We start from the raw sequence: 18022 nt of genomic DNA, 5'->3' as shown, positions 1-18022 counted from the left end.
CGTATGGCTCTTATTGAAGAGCTGCCCTTTGCAAGGGTCTCCTGGGGCAGGTAACCAGGTCCTTCCTTCCCTGAAATGTACTGGATGGACTTTCTGCTTCAGCTGAGGTGCTTTTAAACTGTACAGAGAAAATCTCAGCATCTGAGTAGTTTGTTTGTTAATCTTTTCAGGGCACATTGAATATCACAGATTAACAACAGTGGGAGGGAGGGAGGGAGGGAGCGTCCACTGGTCCCAAGGCACAGGTGAAGTGTATTTCTAGTGAGAGGAAGAAGTTAGCAAGTTTATTTTTTATTTATTTTGTTTGATTTAAATTATTTTAACCCTGCCGTTCTACTTTAAAAAAACCCAAGGAGGCTTGCATCATTGAAAGGAAATTTTTAAAGCTAAAAACAATGAGTTTAGAAAAGCAGCTTAGATCTTTATGGGTTAAAGCCAACGCTTTGATTTCTGTCCGGAAACTGATGGGCAGCCAGAGGAGCTGCCGTAAAGAGGGGAGTTGTTTGATCCCGGTGCCCACCTCCAGTCTGCAATCTGGCTGCTGCCTTTTGGACCTGCCGACCTTTCCAGACTGTTTCCCTCAGCAGCCCCACATAAAATGTGTGTTACTAAGGCATGTGTCACCATGGCTGGATGAGACCTCCCAAGGAACGGTCGCAGCTGGCACACTAGTTTTGATTGTGCAAATGCACCCCTGTCTACCTCTAGGAACACACACACACGCAAACACACAAGTTGGCTTCTCTACCCTGGTTTCCTACACCTCAAAGGGTTAATTCTGGCTTCCAGACCACTGGAGAAATTTGAGCAAGAAAGGAAAAGCAGTGAAGGTATAAGCGAGGAGGATAGTGGTTCAGAGATGGGAAATGTACTCCCACAGATCTGGGGGGCACCCAAGTGGAGAGGGAGCCAAGCTGTGCGTGGGGAGGGCATTTCAAAATTCGAATCACCAAAGACATCTGACTGACTCTGGAAGGCTACAAGTCCCCAAGCGGAAGGGAGATCCTAGGGCTTTTTCTTCCCCGTTGTTGCAGCAGGATTCGGATGGAAAGGATTTGGCCTCAAATCAACTTCCCCGAAGAGTCTTCACTGGGTCTCTTTACAACCACCTCTGTTTTCGGCATATTATGACTGCATGATGGGAAGCTTCAGGATCCACTTTGTGTGTTTTTGTGTGCCGGAGAGGACTCTGACCCAAGGTTTGAGGAAGAAAATCTGATGCATAACCTGAAATGGGATAAAAAGGATTGTTTTAAGAAGTCAGCTAGCAACATCACTCCTGTTACAGTGGCGGAGCTCCGAAAGAGGATGCTAGCAGGTCACTGTTCGATTTTAATCTGTGTCTCTCCACTGGGAGGAGGCGCTTTATGAACCAAAATGTGACACAATAAATCACATAATGAATAAGTATAACTAGACTGTGTATGCTACGCAACAAGATTTCAGCCAATGGCCAAAGTCCTATTGCTTAGCGTAATGAATCACACTGGACTTAGGCGAGTCTTTGGGTCCAAGTCCTGAGTTCAAGTCCTTGGCACCAAATCCCGAGTCTGAGCCTTTGTTACCAAGTCATGAATCCCAAACCCAAGTTCCTGTAAAAAACAAGCTTTTCCCCCCAGAAAAAAGGGAGTGTGGATGGGTTCCAAGTGACAAGTTGCATCTGAGTCATTGAAAAAAACAAACACTGAGTCATGTCACCGGTGGGACTTAAGTCTGACTTGACAGCAAGTCCTGTGAGTCTATTCCCCATCTTTAGCTGGCTGTGCTTCAGGGAAAATCTCTGGTTTGGAACAAAGCCTGAGATCTAGAGATCCAGTTTGTTTCAAAAAAGGTAGCCATGTTAGTCTATCCTAGTGTATCTGGCAAAACTTAAAAAAAAAACTTTAAAAATAAGATAAAAACATTGTGGCACCTTAAAGACCAACTCCTGTTATTTTTAATGTGGGTTTTTGTGGAGACTGAGGAAGTGGACGTGATCCACAAAAGCTCACATTAAAATATAGCAGTGCGTCTTTAAAGTGCTACAATTTTTTTGCCTTCTTTATTTTTTTCTTATGTCTGATATCGAGATTTGTATCACCAGTTTCCCCCCCCCCCCCCATCCCAGATTTCTAGATAGCTGGTGAGGAGTTGATGAGAACTAGAACCCAACGTATGGTAATCTCATGCAGTATTTTTGAAACTGGAGAGTGTTAGCTGAAATCCTGTTTTTAGCATAATAAATGGCACTAGAACAGGCCAATTTGGATCAGTAGAACCTATGGAGGACTTGACCCAACTCTGGGAAGCAGTGGAAGACAGGAGGGCCTGGTGTGCTCTGGTCCATGGGGTCACGAAGAGTTGGACACAACTAAACGACGATGATGGAGGACTTTATTGTATTCACGAAGAGGACTTTATTATTCGTTTTACTTTATGGGTAGCCTTTCTCTTCATAAGGGGACCCAAGGCTGATCACAACATATTAACAAGAGCAAAATTAAAAACATAATAAGTTGGGGGTTTTTTTGTTTTTTCGTTGTTTTTTGTTGTTTTTGTATTTACTCTAATCTGGTCAATATTTAAAGAGTACTTTAACGAAATGTAGGTACTGTGAGGAAATTTGTACGGAGATTACACTTCGTTAGGTGATGACAGAACCCTCTTCTTTGGGGTGGCTGTCTCACCATCTTGGCAAAGCTTTATGAGGCAAAAGGAGAAAAAAAGGGAGAATGGAATACAAGACACTGTGGCACTTTAAAGACTAAACAACATTTCGCCTTTTCTACTTTAATTTTTATTTAAGACGTAACGATAGAGTCGCCCAGGAGGGGGCGGTCGTGAGCTCCGGCCTCTCCGCCGCTGATCCTCCAAGGATGAGGAGGGATTAAGGAGAGGGAGGGAGAGAGAGGCGGAGATTCTTCCGGTTTCTGCTCCAGCCAGGCAGCCAGCCAGCTGTCCGTCCGGCCAGGGCCAGGGGTGGGGGGGGTGTCCAAAGGTTGGACCTTCCCCTTTCCGGAGCGATCTCCAAGCAAGGCGCCCAAACAGTGCAGAACTCCAGCCAAGACTTTGCAAGCAAGCCCCCCAAGGATCACACTGGCCTCCTCGTCTCTTCCGGTATGCCAGCTTTGGGGGGCGGGCGCTTCGTGGAGCTCTGTTGTGGTTCCTGGGACCGGGTTGAGGTGGAGACGCTTCACGTGTCTGTCGCAGGGCTGCCCTTAAGGCCTGTTTACTTCACGTAAACATCCCCCCCCCACGTTTACTTAGGCACCAGGCTTACCTCTTGAGTAGGAGGAGTGTTTAAGGTTGCAGTGAGTTCCTGCCTGCTGCACACACAGTCCCCCAGCTGCGGTCTGGGGATAACCAGTTCAAGGCTGGCTTATCCCAGTCCCACCCTAGAACCAACCTAGGTTTTCGTTTACAGGGTATCTGTAATATTTTTACCCCACCTTTTCCCTTAGGAAAAGGAGCCAAGGCGGCTTACATAATTGAAAAACGAGATTTAAGAACAAAACAATGAGCATACAAAGGTGGTGTACGTCCGTTGTTAAAAGGTAACATTTACACCTAACAACAGTAAGTATCAAAATATGTTAAAAGGAACTAAGTTACTCCTCTGAGAAGTGGGAAACGCAAGCAATACTAAAAACACAGCCAAAACAGTGATGCAGGATTCCTTTAAAAAGATCACGCTCAGGTCATTGAGAGAAAGCTTGCCTGAAAAGAAAGGTCATCACTTACAGTACTTGGGAAAGGATGTGATCAGCCCTCATGGCTTATCCTGCACTGATACCCATGCTGTTGTACCATTGGATTCAAAAAGAAATGGCTTGCAAATTTCCCACAATAGGCATAGAATTCCATTTTTACTTTACTTTTTTTTTAACCCATTGGTTCATAACATGACACTTGTTGAATTCTGTCCCCTCTTTTCGAAATAGTCCATAAGAGGTCTGATAGTAAAATTCTGGTGCTTTTTTGGGGGGGGGGGACTTCTTTTGCAATTAAAACATAAATAAAATATTTTTAAAAAAATTCTTGGGGGGGTCTCTTAATATATCCTGCAGCAGGCTGGACAGCTCAGTGAGTTAGGTATTTGGCTGTAGTCAGAGGTTGCGAGTTCGAGTCCCCCCACCGGGCCATCTGTGAGTCAAGCCAGCCTGGGTGGCCTTGGGCAAGCTGCCCAGTCTCGGGGCGTCCCCCAGAAGAAGGGAAATGGGAATCCGCTTCTGAGTGTTAAGTACCTAGGAAGCCTTGGAAAGGGTCACCGCAAGTCAGAAGGGACTTGACGGCAACGTCGTGATTTCCTTCAGTAAACGAAAGGCCAATAACCCCGTCCAAGGTCAGAAGCCAGAAAATCAGTCAGAACCAGCAGTAATAATGGAAGGAATCGCAAAGAAAAGGCCAGGTCCGGTCCAAGGGTCAGGATAGCACCAGGAGATACCAAGGCAAATTGCAGGTGAAGACAATAGTTGTTTCCTGAACCAATTCCTCAGGGGAGCCTGCCTTATATGGGGAGTCCATGCCTTTACATTGCTCTCAGCTGAAGTCCTTAGCAAGGACCCTTCAGTCATTACACATTGGTCTCAGCTGAGCCCTTAACTGAAACACTACAGATTAGTAATATATGTATTCTGGAAGAAGAGGGTTCATTGGGAAATGCTCTTCGTTCTAGGTCTGAGAAGAATGGAAAAAGCAATGAAGCAGGAAATGTCTGCAGGAGAAGAACTGGAAGAATGTTTAAGCAGACCAGGTGTACTCCAGTCTGAACATTTACAGGAGCCACCTGGATCGGGACCTTTGCTGAGTGTTGAAGGAAGGCTGCCTCAAGGGATGCAAGAGAACTGGGAAGCCCAGTGGCAAGGTTTTCTGAAGACCCTGCAGCCCGTCCACACAGGAGAGGAACATCCAGTGATGGAGGAGATGACGGCCCCGTGGGACGATACCAAGGCCTTCCTGGCCTCCTTTGAGCAAGTGGCCAAATCCTGCCGGTGGCCAAAGGAAGAGTGGGCCACCCAGCTCCTGCCAGCTCTCAGTGGAGAAGCAAAGAAGGCCTTCCAAGACTTGGAAGCCCAAGACAAAGAGGATTATGAGAAAGTGAAGGCTGCCATCTTGCGAGGGGATGCCCTGAGGATGGAGGTGAGACGCCAGCACTTCAGGGACTTCTCCTGCCAGGAGGTGGAAGACCCCCGGAGGCTTCACAGCCAAGTCCAAGAGCTTTGCCACCGGTGGCTGAGGCCGGAGAGACGCAGCAAGGAGCAGATCCTGGAGCTGCTGATCCTGGAGCAGTTCCTGGCCAGCCTTCCCCCGGACCTCCAGGGCTGGATCCGGGCAGGAGGGCCCGACACGTGTTCCCAGGCCGTGGCCCTGGCGGAGGACTTCCTCGTGAGCCAGAAAGCCTCTGTGGAAGAGATGTGGCAGGTGAGATTCTAATATTTAATTCCCAGACTGTAAAACATTGCAGAAGGTAGGTTGGGGTGCTGAAAAAAATCTGGATTTGTTAATTTAGAAACTGGAGAGTGTGAAACCCTCTCAATCTACTTAAATCATCTACTGAATGCCATTCCAAATAAGAGTTGGTTTAATGCTTCCCAAAAATGCCCCAGCTGTAAAAAAAAAAACCGAATCATATTAATATATACAGTACCAATTGTTTCCCCTTGTTATTGCTGTTGTTTGAATCAATTAATTTTATTGCATGCAATTATATCCTAGGGCTACTGGATAGATCAGTGAGTTAGACATCTGGCTATAGAGCCAGAGGTTGAGAGTTCAGTTCATCCATTGTGCTTTTCAGGAAAAGAACCAGTCTGTGTAGCCTTGGGTAAGCTTCACAGTCCTGGGATTCACCTGGAAGAAAAGAATACGTAGTAGACCACTTCTGAGTTTTTTCTACATGGAAAACCCTTGAAAAATGGTCACCATGTTGGAAGTGACGAGATGGCGCAGGATTATTAATTACGTAATGCCTTGCTGTAAAATGTTCCCAGCTAGCAAATGGTAGATTCAAACTGAGGTGGCAGTCCATGTTGACTACTAATGACTAGTCAACTAATACAGTGGTGCCTCGCTTTACGATTGCCCCGTTTAATGACAAAACCGCATTATGATGAACTTTTTGCGATCGCTTTTGCGATCGCAAAATAATGTTTCCTATGGGGGAATTTCGCTTTGCAATGATAGGTTCCCTGCTTCGGGAACCGATTCTTTGCAAAATGCCAATTTTCCAACAGCTGATAGGCGGTTTCAGAATGACCGCCGGGTAAACAAAACAGCCCCCTGCTGTTTTCTGGGACGGATTCCTCGCTGTACAGGCAGCGAAAATGGCCGCCCTATGGAGGATCTTCGCTGGACGGTGAGTTTACAGCCCTTTGGAATGCATTAAATGGGTTTTAATGCATTTCAATGTTTTTTTTTCTTTTCGCATTATGACGTTTTCGTTCTACAGCGATTTCGCTGGAACGAATTAACGTCGTAATGCGAGGCACCACTGTAGTAAGTGATGCTGGGAGGTCCATCATCCTTGGTGGACAGCATAGCTCCCTGTGTCTGATTCAAACAATTAAAATCATATGATGCATGCCCAACAAGCTCAGGTAGATGGCTCAGGGTTGACTCAGCCTTCCATCCTTTCAAAGTAGGTAAATTGAGTACCCACCTCGCTGGGGTGGGGCACTGTGGAGCCTGCATAATTAAATTGTAGACCACCCAGAGAGTGCTTGAAGCACTATGAGGCGGTATACAAGCAGCACACTTGTTACATATTGTTCATGTGCTAATTGTGCATTTTCTTTGAATGATAACAAGAATAGATACACAACTACACATAATTTGTATGCAGTGTAGACAGCTCCTATTCCTCATTTGCAAATTAAAAATTATTGACTGGTATCCTATTGGCATTTGTGTAAGGCCTGTGTAACTCATGGCAGCTAAAGGCAGCTAATTGCTGAGCTGCCTGGGTGCCCTCTGTTGCAGGATTGGGCTTACGATCGCCAGACACAGAAGTCAGAAACTCATTAATTTGTCACCATTAGCCATGGTTTGTTAGCTCAGTGGTTTAGGTCTCTGGCTGCAGAGCCAAAGGTTAGGAGTTCAATTCCCCACTTGTGCCTCCTAGACAGGATCTGGACTTACCGTATTTTTCCATGTATAAGACTATACTTTTGTCTGAAATCTTTAGACTAAAAATTGAGGGTCGTCTTATACACTGAAGTAAGCTGAGGAGAGAGAAAAAAAACAAGTAGAGGGGAAAGCAAAGTGATCCTGCAGGGCTTTGATCCTTTTCCTCCCTACACTTGATAAACCCCACTTAGATTTCTTAATTTTGGGTTAGAAAACTGGGGGGATATCTTATACATGGGGGCGTCTTATACACAGAAAAATATGTAATTATCCATAGGTTGCCTTCTAGCTCTTCAGTTCTGTTGTTGTTGTTGTTGTGGCAAATTACACAAAACTTAGGCAGATACCAAGATGATTCTGGCCATTGAAAACGGCATTGTTACTTCCCTCTAAAACCTCAAACTGTTAAAGATTATAGGGTTCCTTCCAGCTCCGCAGTCCTGAGATGATGATTATCCTCGTTATGATTCCCGCATTTTATTTGGGGGGTGGCAAATTGTTTCCAAGACCTTTGTGATGGGGTGAAATTTTTCAGCTGAAGCTTTGCCCGGTGTGTAGGTTGATAATGAGACTGCCGTTCTAGGAACTGTGATAGTTGTGGGTGGGCAGAGCAGGTGTGTCATGCTCAGAATTAAGTAGCTTAACAGGAACCTCAATTGTAAGCAGGATGTAACTGAGATCTTTGAAGGACATGGTTGACCAAAGTCCCCCCGACCTTCTGCAGTTACTCTTTCAGCTGGTGGGTCCTTCTGCCCTGTCTGATCCTCCTCCCTGTTTCAGGAACCATTGAAAGAGGAAAGCACGGATTTCCTGGAGACAGAGGAGTCCTTGAACGTTGCAAACGAAGAGATCTACGAGGAAGCCAAGCCAAGCTGCGATGGAGGGATCCCTGTGCCAGGTAAGGAGTCCTTAAGCTATGAAGTGCTTCCCCCCCCCCCAGAACCTGCACCACCAGACTGGGGTTATGTGATTGAACTCGTTCACACCAGCCACCCAGCTGGCTGCTACATTCTGGACCTGCCGCAGTCTTTGGGTCAGTCCCAAGGGGAGCCCCACATAGAGAGCTTGGCAGTAGTCCATACAGGAGCTGACCAGTGCAATTCACCAAGGCCCTGAGGGATCCTTCGTCCAGGAAAAGGCAGGGTTGGACAATGCGCCTCAGCTGATTGAAGGCAGCTCTTGAACATAGCTGCATTCTGGGAATATTAAAAAAAAATCTCATAAATATCTTTTTCCTAACAATGAAGTTACCAGAACTGTCCAGAGACCATGCTGTGTGTAGCGTTCACTAGAGCAGTGGTTCTTAACCTTTTTGAAAGAAACGCCCCCTTGAGCCATTGAGGAAGTTATCATCGCCCCCCTCCCCGCGCTGATACCTTATTTATTTATTTATTTATTTATTTATTTATTTACTTACTTACTTACTTACTTACTTACTTACTTACTTACTTATTTATTTATTTATTTATTTATTTATTTATTTATTTATTTATTTATTTAAGACACTTAAATCCAATGACCCCTGAAAACAAAATTCAATTCCAAGAAAATGAAATGCCCCAAAAAAGTAACATTTAATGATTTAGTTGCAAGTGAATTTTAAGATGCAAAAAGAAATATTAAAAGGGCATAAAAACAAACCACAATGCAGGAAATAAAAATTTCAAGACAAAAACTCTGAAACTAAATTAAGATTGGAGGAAAATATATATTCATGCACACTGTAAAAAGGCTGCAGCCATCTTCACAGGTTTGGCTTGCTCCAGCGCTCCCCTACCGCCCCCCTTCTGCTCCAGCGCCCCCACGCCACCCCTTTTCGTTTTACCGCCCCCCTGAAAAATGAAATCGCCCCTTGGGGGGCATTATCACCCACGTTAAGAACCACTGCACTAGAGAAATAAGATTTCCACTATGTCATTACCAGAACTGGCCACAAGAGGGGGACAAAGACCACACTATGTACAATGTTCATTATAATCCATGTTTTTCTGCATCAACAGAGGGGTTTAGAACTGATCTCCAGCAGATACGAGGGTCCTAGTGTAATTTACAAAGAATAATTTAATTTATAAATAATTTATAAATTATATAAATGACAATAATCAATACATGTATGCTGTAATTCTAATGATGGGAGGTGGCTTCGTTCTCCTCACAATTTCCCCTTCTATTTAGGCAGGGGAACAAAAGGCCCCAGTTGCACAAGTTCATCGCTCTCTCCCGAAAGACAAGAAATCATCCATTCTGGTGTAAAAACGGTATGTGACATTTGTCTAAGATTTCTTAATTTACATCAATTTGCTTCCAAATATTGCATCATCTGTATCACTACGCAAGATTTTAGCCAGTATTGATTAAAGTTATTTTACAGTAGAATTGCACTATCCGCAGGGGATCCGTTCGATTCCCCCCTCGTGGATACCCGAAAACATGGAAGATTTGACTGCTGTGCGGTGCATAGTCTCTGGCTCCCTCTATGGTCAGGTCTGGTAAATACACCCTAGAAATACATATTAATACAGTGGTGCCTCGCTTTACGATTGCCCCGCATTATGACGAAACTGCATTATGACGATCTTTTTGCGATCGCAATTGCGATCACAAAACGATGGTCTCAATAGGGTTTTTTCGCTTTGTGATGATTGGTTCGCTGCTTCGGGAACCGATTCTTCGCAAAACGACGATTTTTCTACAGCTGATCGGCGGTTTCAAAATGGCTGCCGGGTAAATAAAATGGCTCCCCGCTGTTTTCTGGGATGGATTCCTTGCAAGACAGCCACCAAAAATGGCCACCCTATGGAGGATCTTTGCTGGACGGTGAGTTTCCAGCCCATTGGAACGCATTGAAGGGGTTTCAGTGCGTTTCAATGGGCTTTTTATTTTTGCATTACGACGTTTCCATTCTACACCAATTTTGCTGGAACAAATTAACGTCATAATGCGAGACACCACTGTACATATTTCTGTGATTTTTTTAATTTAGTATTTTCAGGCAGCGGTTAAACGAATCAGCGAATACTGATCCAACAGAGAGGGGGAACATTTCAAAATGTTTTTCTCACTTTTCTCCCATGGAGACTCAAGGAAGCTTATGAAGCTGGTCTGTGGCTCGTAGCTGATATGCTCTGAATAGGATGTCAAGTGTGGCCACATGTATTTCGTTATTGGTTAAAGGTGGTCTGTGCTCCAATAACCTGTGGCTACCTATACTATTTGCAGAAAGAGGTCTTTGCCAGCTCATGGCATAAGGGATTTACTGAAAAACTGTATCTCTTAGGGTTCTCTATGGATTTCCTACTGAGACAGCCTCAAGGTAGCATTAAACCAATACTTATTCAACGTATTAAAGATATAGACCTTCTGTACTCTCTAGCCTGTGCAGACAGGACTTGTTCACCATTCTGTTTTGGCCTAAATTTTAACTTCCCCAAGCCAGCTAACTACTCATCCCAAATTACAGCACCAAGATATCGCTTTGCCTTTTCAAGGGCTTAGGTTTAACTGCTTTCCCTCAGCCCTTTTTAAAGGGTGTTTTAATAACACCTCATACGGTGAAAGGATTTGTCCCTGCAGGAAATAAATGATTGAGACCTTGGTGCTCATCATTTTAGAATGTAGCCTATATAGGCTCGAACGTACTGTATTCAGTATCTTCACTTACAACTAAATGTACTAGTCTATCTCCCACAAGCTATCTGAGGTTTCTGTTGTCCAGAGAGAATCAAATAAATTCACAGTTAGTGGCTAAGTTTTTATTTTCGGCTATGAGAACTCTCAGAACGCTGTAGCAAGATTTTATAATAGGTTATGTATTTCTTTTATCTATTTTCTCTTTGTATGAATGGGTCCATGACCGCACAATAAAACTATATATATACAGAACTGTCAAAGAGACACAACAAGACAAGTTTCAAATTGATGTACTTCAAAAACCATTTTTAAAAATACCACAATTTAGGGCAATTTAGTTCCTTTTGGAAAAAAGTTCCACGCCCTGGGAGCCACCACAGAGAAGGCCCTCTCCTGTCTTCATACATGGGTAGGTGATAGGACTGGGGGTGGGGAGGGGAGGCTCGTTTGAAGCTTTCAAATTAAAGACAGGTTTCTTATGAAGAGACATGGTCCTTCGTTTCTGGTGTGGTGGAGGGGGGGGGTTATATTTTTCTTTTTATTTCTTTCGTTGTGTTCTGGCAATCACAAATTGTTCCAGGTTTCAAGTGAGCCTGTCAAGTTTTGCTTTCCATTGTCTTCCTATGGCAACCAAACGGGACGGGACCCCTCTCTCTTTTTGCAGGAACTGGTGGAGCTCAAGGAAGCCGGCCACTTGTTGCAAAGAGTGAAACAGAATCTACCTCAGCCTGGCCATCAACCTATAATCTGGCAAGTCCTGCAGGAGGATGAGGAGAATGTCTGTCCTCAAGGTAAGGACCTTCTTTGGCTCACGCCCGTCAGATCTAGAAAATGTGGTTCCATTCAGATTCTCATTTCTAGCCTTGGAAGTCATTTCTAGACCAATAGTTCCCATTCTTGGGTCTCCAGAGGTTCTTGGACTACAACTCCCAGAGACCCTGGCCAGTGCAGCTTGTGGCAAAGGCTTCTGGGAGTTTTAGTCCAAGAACCTCTGGGGACTCAAGGATGGGAACCTGGATGGAGAGATCTTATTTTGACTGGTAGAAATATGAAACATGATGTAGACTCATAGAATGGCAGAGTTGGAAGTCGTTCCGAGGCTCATCCAGTCCATCCTGCTGCTGATGCAGGGATCCCACAGCGGGGGGGGGGGTGGGGGTGGGGGTGGCGGGTGGCGTGGGGCTTCCAGCTTCTGTCTCAAACCTCCAGTCAAGGAGGTCCACTCTCACCCACGGTACAGGCTGTTACTCCATTTCTAGTTATTTTGAGGGAAATACAAACCAAATGCTACAAAGAGCGATGGAAAAGTGGACACTGCATGCTGCTACAGCTGTGAAGGATAGTGAAGACCACAGACTGCTGGATAGCTCAGTGGTTTAGGCATAGGTTGAGAGTTCGAATTCCCCACTGTGCCTCCTTGAGAGGGGCTGGACTCGATAATCCATAGGGTCCTGTCCAGCTCTGCAGTGCTAAGCTGCTGCTGCTGCTGATGATGATGGTCCTGATCCTGCAAGCGGGATCTGAAGGCCTTGGAAATGGATCTCAACAGATGGGAAACCCTGACACCTGAGCAGTCAACCTGGAGGCAGGCGGTGCACCATGGCCTCTCCCAATTTGAAGAGGCCCTTGTCCAGCAGGCCGAGGCAAAGAGGCAGTCACGAAAGCCACAAAATCAGAGAGCTGGACGGAACAGATTGTATTTGTCTTCAGTGTGGTAGGGATTGTCACTCTCGAATTGGCCTTCTCAGCCACACTAGACGCTGTTCCAAGACCTCCATTCAGAACACGATTCCATAGTCTCTCAAGACTGAAGGATGCCTAATGCATTATGTCCTTCCATAGGTAGCTTTCCCTTATTTTTTCCTCCTTTGGCTCCTTCCTCTCTCTGTTCCTTCAGCCCCCCTTGTCCTTGCTCACAGCCTCTGCCTGCGATCATAGAATCATAGAAATGTGAAGTTGGAAGGGCCCTACAAGGCCATCAAATTCAACCCCCTGCTCAAGGCAGGAATGCAGTCAAAGCATATCTGCCAGGTGATTATCCAAGTTTTCTTGAATGTCTCCAGTGTTGGAGCCCTCACCAACTCCCGAGGTCACTGGTTCCACTGTCGCACTGCTCTAACGGGAGTTTTTTCCTGATATTCAACCGAAATCTGACTTCCTTTAACTTGAGCCCAGTGTTGCGTGTCCTGCACTCTGGGATGATCGAGAACAGATCCTGCCCCTCCTTTTTATGACAGCTTTTCAGATATTTGAAAAGTGCTATCACATCACCCCTCAGTCTTCTTTTCTCAAGGCTAAACATGCTCAATTCTTTCAGCCTTTCCTCATAAGGCTTGGTTTCCAGCCCCCTGATCCTCCTTTTTGCCCTCCTTTGAACTTGTTTCAATTTGTTAGCATCCTTCTTGAAGGATGGACACAGTACTGTACTCAAGGTGAGGCCTAACCAGTGATGTTAAGTAGGGATGTACCATTCAGATTTGTTTGACTCCAACTCCCAGAATTCTCCATGAATTCCCTTGGTAGAATCCTGGGAATTTTGCTCACCTGCAGCAGGGCCTTCTCTCAGAGGCTGGGTGGCTTACTTCCTGTTGATCATGTTCTGAAAAGGATCTTGTCCTTTAGGCACAGTTGAAGGTGCCTCCTGAAGAATTGCAACACCCATCACAACAGCAGTTTACTTAACAACATTAACAACAGGAAGCAGGCCTGAGATTGTAATGAAGCCTCTGAAATAAGGCCCTTCTCTAGGTGAGTGAAATTTAGGTGTCTGGGGTAGGTCTCTTTCTCTGAATGGCACCTCTCTATTATTAAATATGGCCCTTTTTTGGAAACTTCCTATATGCCTTGGCCAGCGTGCAAATACAGCTAAGATGAAGGCAAGAATAAATATAGTATCTGCTCATGCCATGAGGTTAAGCAGTGATAATCACCCCCTGTGGTTTGTGAGCAAATATGAAAACACCCATGGGTTCTTAGTTATTACAAATAAAATCTAGCCCTTATTAGAAATATGTATTTTTGAATTAATATATATCTATATGCCTGAGATTTTGGGATATGATTTGCTAGTGGTATCTGTCCGGCGGTTTGGACATAATCCACTTTTCCTTTCATTTTTCATATCTCTTGCATGAGAAATCCATGGAGGAGTTTTACAAGTTTCTATTTAGCGATATTTTGAAACGTAAAATGCTCTTTTTAGGAGGTAATATTCCTGAAATATTAGGAATATTAATTCCTGGAAAGAATTAGAGGGGAAGAACTGGGGTGTGAAATCCAGTCCACGGCTGCCTCAGCCGTGATTTTAAAACAACTATACTGATTACTGCTTCTTTCCTGATTACATCTAAGAACAGTGTGTCTGGTGAAATCCATCTGGCCATGAACATTTTTGGACTTTTGGCACATGGCCTTGAAGAAGCAGGATTTGCCCATATTGTACGATTGCATATTGTATGATTCTAAGTTTTTTGATTAGGGCTCTATAAAGGTATTGCCCATCGCCTATTCTTGCATCGGTATCGAACACACGGCTTCCCCCTTTTTTAATTTAATGGGCTTGATATTATACTAGGTCTTGGCTGACTTAAAAGCCTTAGAAAAGGGAGAGGGGTTATAGGTTCATAGAGGAGGTAAGAAAGGTGGATTGAGCAGAGAAACAGAAGTTGCAAGTAGACTTGGGACTTTTGGAATTGATGGACTAAAGCCCCCCAGAGGTCTGCAGGAATTCCCTCAGCCAGACTTCTGGGGGATTTAGCAAACCCCAAACCCCATCCTTTCAGGTGTCTGCAAACCCTTTCAGCCGAGAAGTTATGGCTTCTCTTAGACATAGCAACAATGGAGGAAGTGGGTGGCTGGGGCCAAGTTCCATGCGAGGTGCAAGGCATTATGGGTCTGGCAGTCTATTATGTAGCATGCAGGGTGCCTGTCAGGAAATGACCAGACCCATAATCTCTTGGAATTCCCATCAAGCCTGCCCCCCTGCCTTGCCGCTTTTTCCATCTTCATCAAGTCTGAGGGGAGCCCTTATTTCTTTGCTGAAGGTGATCACAAAGATCTGAAAGGACTGGCGTTTTGTTTTTGCTTTTTTGGCTGAAATCCCCCCAAATTGGAAGAATACCTGTAATCCTCCAGGAGCTATAGTTTCAAAACCATGCCTAGTTACAAGCATATTAAAAAATCATCACAGGAGGGGCCAATTTCTTCTCCCTTTCTTTGCAGGTTACATGAAGGGAAGGGAAGTCAAAATGGCGAATTCTCAGCATGAGGGAACCGAACCAAAGGATACCACCATGAGCCAGGGGCCTCTGCTAGAGGCTGATGAAACGTTTGATGAAGGATGTGAGCCCACAATGGAACTGGAGAAGAGTGAGAACAAACATAAGGAGCTCTCAAAAGGCCTTAAAGCTGTGATTCATCAATCTTTGGAAGTCCATACTGTGGGCGAAATGCCCATGTTGAGCAAGAACGATAGAAAATATCACCACAAATTAGCATTTGATGGGCTACATGCCCAGCAGGGTCATCAAGAATGTCCCGGAATGTCAGAGGAACATTTCCAGAAAAATCTGTACTCTGATAAAGATCAGAGAATGGGTAAAGGAGAAAATAAATCCGAATTGGCAACAGATGGGAAAGGGCATATTTTGAAGAGATTGCTGAGCAACCGCAAAAATGAGACGCCTAATAATCCTTCCAGCTTCAAGTATATGAAATCGTCGAAGAAAAATCAAGGTGTTGAATGTGAAGGGGGACCGTATGGATGTTCTCACTGTAGGAAGTGCTTCCTGGACAAAGGAGAGCTGGCCGATCATCATCAGCTCCACGCTGAGTCAAAAAGTCAGCATCAGCCCGAGCTTGGTCAAGGGGAGCCTTTTAGAGAAACATTAACCAGAGGTCAGGAAACAGATACTCCGGGGATGCCATATGTGTGCTGCCAGTGTGGGAAATCCTTTAATCAGAGAAGAAATTTGGAAAACCATCAGAGGACTCATACAGGAGTGAAACCCTATGTGTGTTCCCAGTGCAGGAAATGCTTCAATCAGAGAAGGTATTTGAAAATCCATCAGAGAATTCATACCGGGGAGAAACCTTATAAATGTTCTGAGTGCGGGAAAAGGTTCGTTCGGGGCCAGTGTCTGAGAAACCATCAGAGAACTCATACCGGAGACAAACCGTACGCGTGTTCGCAGTGTGGGAAGTGCTTCAATCAGAAGAGGTATTTGAAAAACCATCTGAGAATACATATGGGATTGAAGCCATACAAATGTGTGGGAAAAGCTTCAGCCAGAGAGGAGCCTTGATAAATCATCAGAAAATTCATACGGAGAGGAACCATACGGATGTTCTGGGTGTGGAAAGTGCTTTGAACTGATAATGCAATTTGGAGAAGCAGTGGTCAGCTTTTTCTGCTTACGTAGTGGTCCATATTATGGGAGAGTTTCAGTGAGAGTGGTTATCAGAGAATTCGTGCAGGAAGGCATGATTCCATTCTCTGGAGCCTGGGAGATTTCTCTCAAGTGGATTCAAAATGAGAGAACCGAAAAAGGACAGAACTTATTCATGCCACAAAGGTGGGAAGAACTTCATTTGGAAAAATGCAATAATGAAGTTGATTTAAACGAGAGTGTCATTGTGACTAAGTCAGTTTTGCTTCAGGTGCAGTGAGTTTAATAATTCTCAGCCTTAAGCCCCTCCTTGTTTTCTTCTAGGGGTCAGAGGGCATATTTTGAAGGATTGTCACTTTCACTCATTATCGGAGATCCATAAATTGGCTGAAACGCTTTTCAGTTTGAGGGACGAACTGTCGCCCAGTTTATCCTCCTGTGTAGCTAACAGCCAATGCATTTTTCAAGTCTCTCTTTTTCTCTCATGTCTTCTCTCCCTTACTCTCTCGGTAAGCCACACTTCTTTCCTGTCATCATCCTGTGTGATTTCCAAGTGTAACTTCTTCCCTGATATTAACAAAATTAACTCTTACTGATTTGCTGCTTCTTCCATTTTTCTTATCGTTGTCAGGGTTGAATGTAATATGCTGTAAGCCGCCCAGAGTGGTAAAATATACCAGATGGGCAGGATATAAATCGAACAAATAAATAAATAAACTGAAGGAAGTCTATTGTGATAAAATATACAAGGCACATAATACACTTGATTTAGAAACAGAACCATAAAATAATGGAGTTGGAAGGGGTCTACAAGGCCATCAAGTCCAACCCCCCCTGCTCAATGCAAGAATACAAATCAAAGGATATCCGCCAGGTGGTTGTCTGAATTTCTTTTGAATGCCTCGAGTGTTGGAGCCCTCACCACTTCTCAAAGTAATTGGTTCTGTTGTCATACTGCTCTAACAGTTAAGAAGTTTTTCTTAAAATTCAGCATAAATGTGGCTTCCTGTAGCTTGAGCTCATTATTACATGTCCTGCTCTCTGGAATGAACTAGACACGTATCCCACTTGTCTTCATGGAGGTGAAAACTCAGGCTGAGGAAACCAACTTGGGATGGTCCAATAACTCACTCTTAATTGTCAGGGCAGGCCTGAGTGCAGGGAGGGAAGCATCCCGTGTCAGTTTCAGGCAAGCCAACAAAGGGACGCGGATCTTCCTGCTTCGCTGGAGTTGCCCCCTTCAGGTTTCTTCAAGGTTTTTTCCTATTTCAAATAAATAAAGCAAAGCGTGCTGCCTCTATACCATCCCAGAGAGCTTAAAAAACACTCTCTGGACACTTTACAATTTACAGTGTAATGATGCAGGCTACACATTGTCCCTCCCTCCCTTCCCCCCTGCTCCGCCCCCTGTGAGATGGATCGGGACCATGGCAGGCTGAGTCAATCTCGTGCCAGCTTCCTAAGCCTGTTGGGATCAAACTCGGGTTGGGAGTAAGTAGAGTCTGGTTTATTCACTGCACCCCCAAGACTTTAAAAGGCCAGAAAACAAAACTTGTGAGGAGGGATAGGAGGCTGGCACAGTTCCCTTGGCATCCCAATTACCCTCTGGAGGGCATGCCAGCCAAGATGAAGCCAAACGGCCCAAGCAAAAAAAACACACAAACCAAAAAAAGGTGATGGGCTCTGTTCCACCATCTTTGCCCAGGGGTTTGGACTCTGTGGTCTTATCGGCTCCTTTCAGCCACCACAAGGTTACTGTGAGAATAACGTAGAGAGGACAGCTATAAGTACTGCCTTGGGCTTACTCCGAGCCCCGGGGGGGGGGAGGTAGAATATCCATTAACAAACGAGCAAACGTAATCGTACTGCATCAATATTTCATAAGGGTAATACCTTCAGCT

At 44.8% G+C, this 18022-nt stretch overlaps 1 protein-coding gene across 3 annotated transcripts; it reads left to right on the top strand.

The window, feature by feature from the left end:
- Positions 1–340: 340 nt before the first annotated feature.
- LOC110070485 (uncharacterized) lies at positions 341–16843 on the top strand. Of its 3 annotated transcripts, XM_072988465.2 has the most exons (7): positions 341–3096; positions 3441–3555; positions 4655–5400; positions 7885–8002; positions 9280–9362; positions 11399–11525; positions 14956–16843. In XM_072988465.2, exons 3-7 carry the CDS (start codon positions 4666–4668, stop codon positions 16035–16037), a joined length of 2145 nt encoding a protein of 714 aa, XP_072844566.2. In that variant the 5' UTR covers positions 341–3096; positions 3441–3555; positions 4655–4665; the 3' UTR covers positions 16038–16843. The 3 variants fall into 3 exon arrangements, with proteins under 3 accessions (XP_072844566.2, XP_072844565.2, XP_020633827.3); XM_072988464.2 differs by lacking the exon at positions 3441–3555; XM_020778168.3 differs by lacking the exons at positions 341–3096; positions 3441–3555 and having other exon boundaries at positions 3717–5400.
- Positions 16844–18022: the final 1179 nt, after the last annotated feature.

The sequence above is a fragment of the Pogona vitticeps genome, chromosome 2, assembly GCF_051106095.1.
Source record: "Pogona vitticeps strain Pit_001003342236 chromosome 2, PviZW2.1, whole genome shotgun sequence".
NCBI lineage: Eukaryota > Metazoa > Chordata > Lepidosauria > Squamata > Agamidae > Pogona > Pogona vitticeps.
The sequence above is the reverse complement of the archived record's forward strand: the minus strand, read 5'-3'. Positions and strand labels throughout refer to the sequence as shown.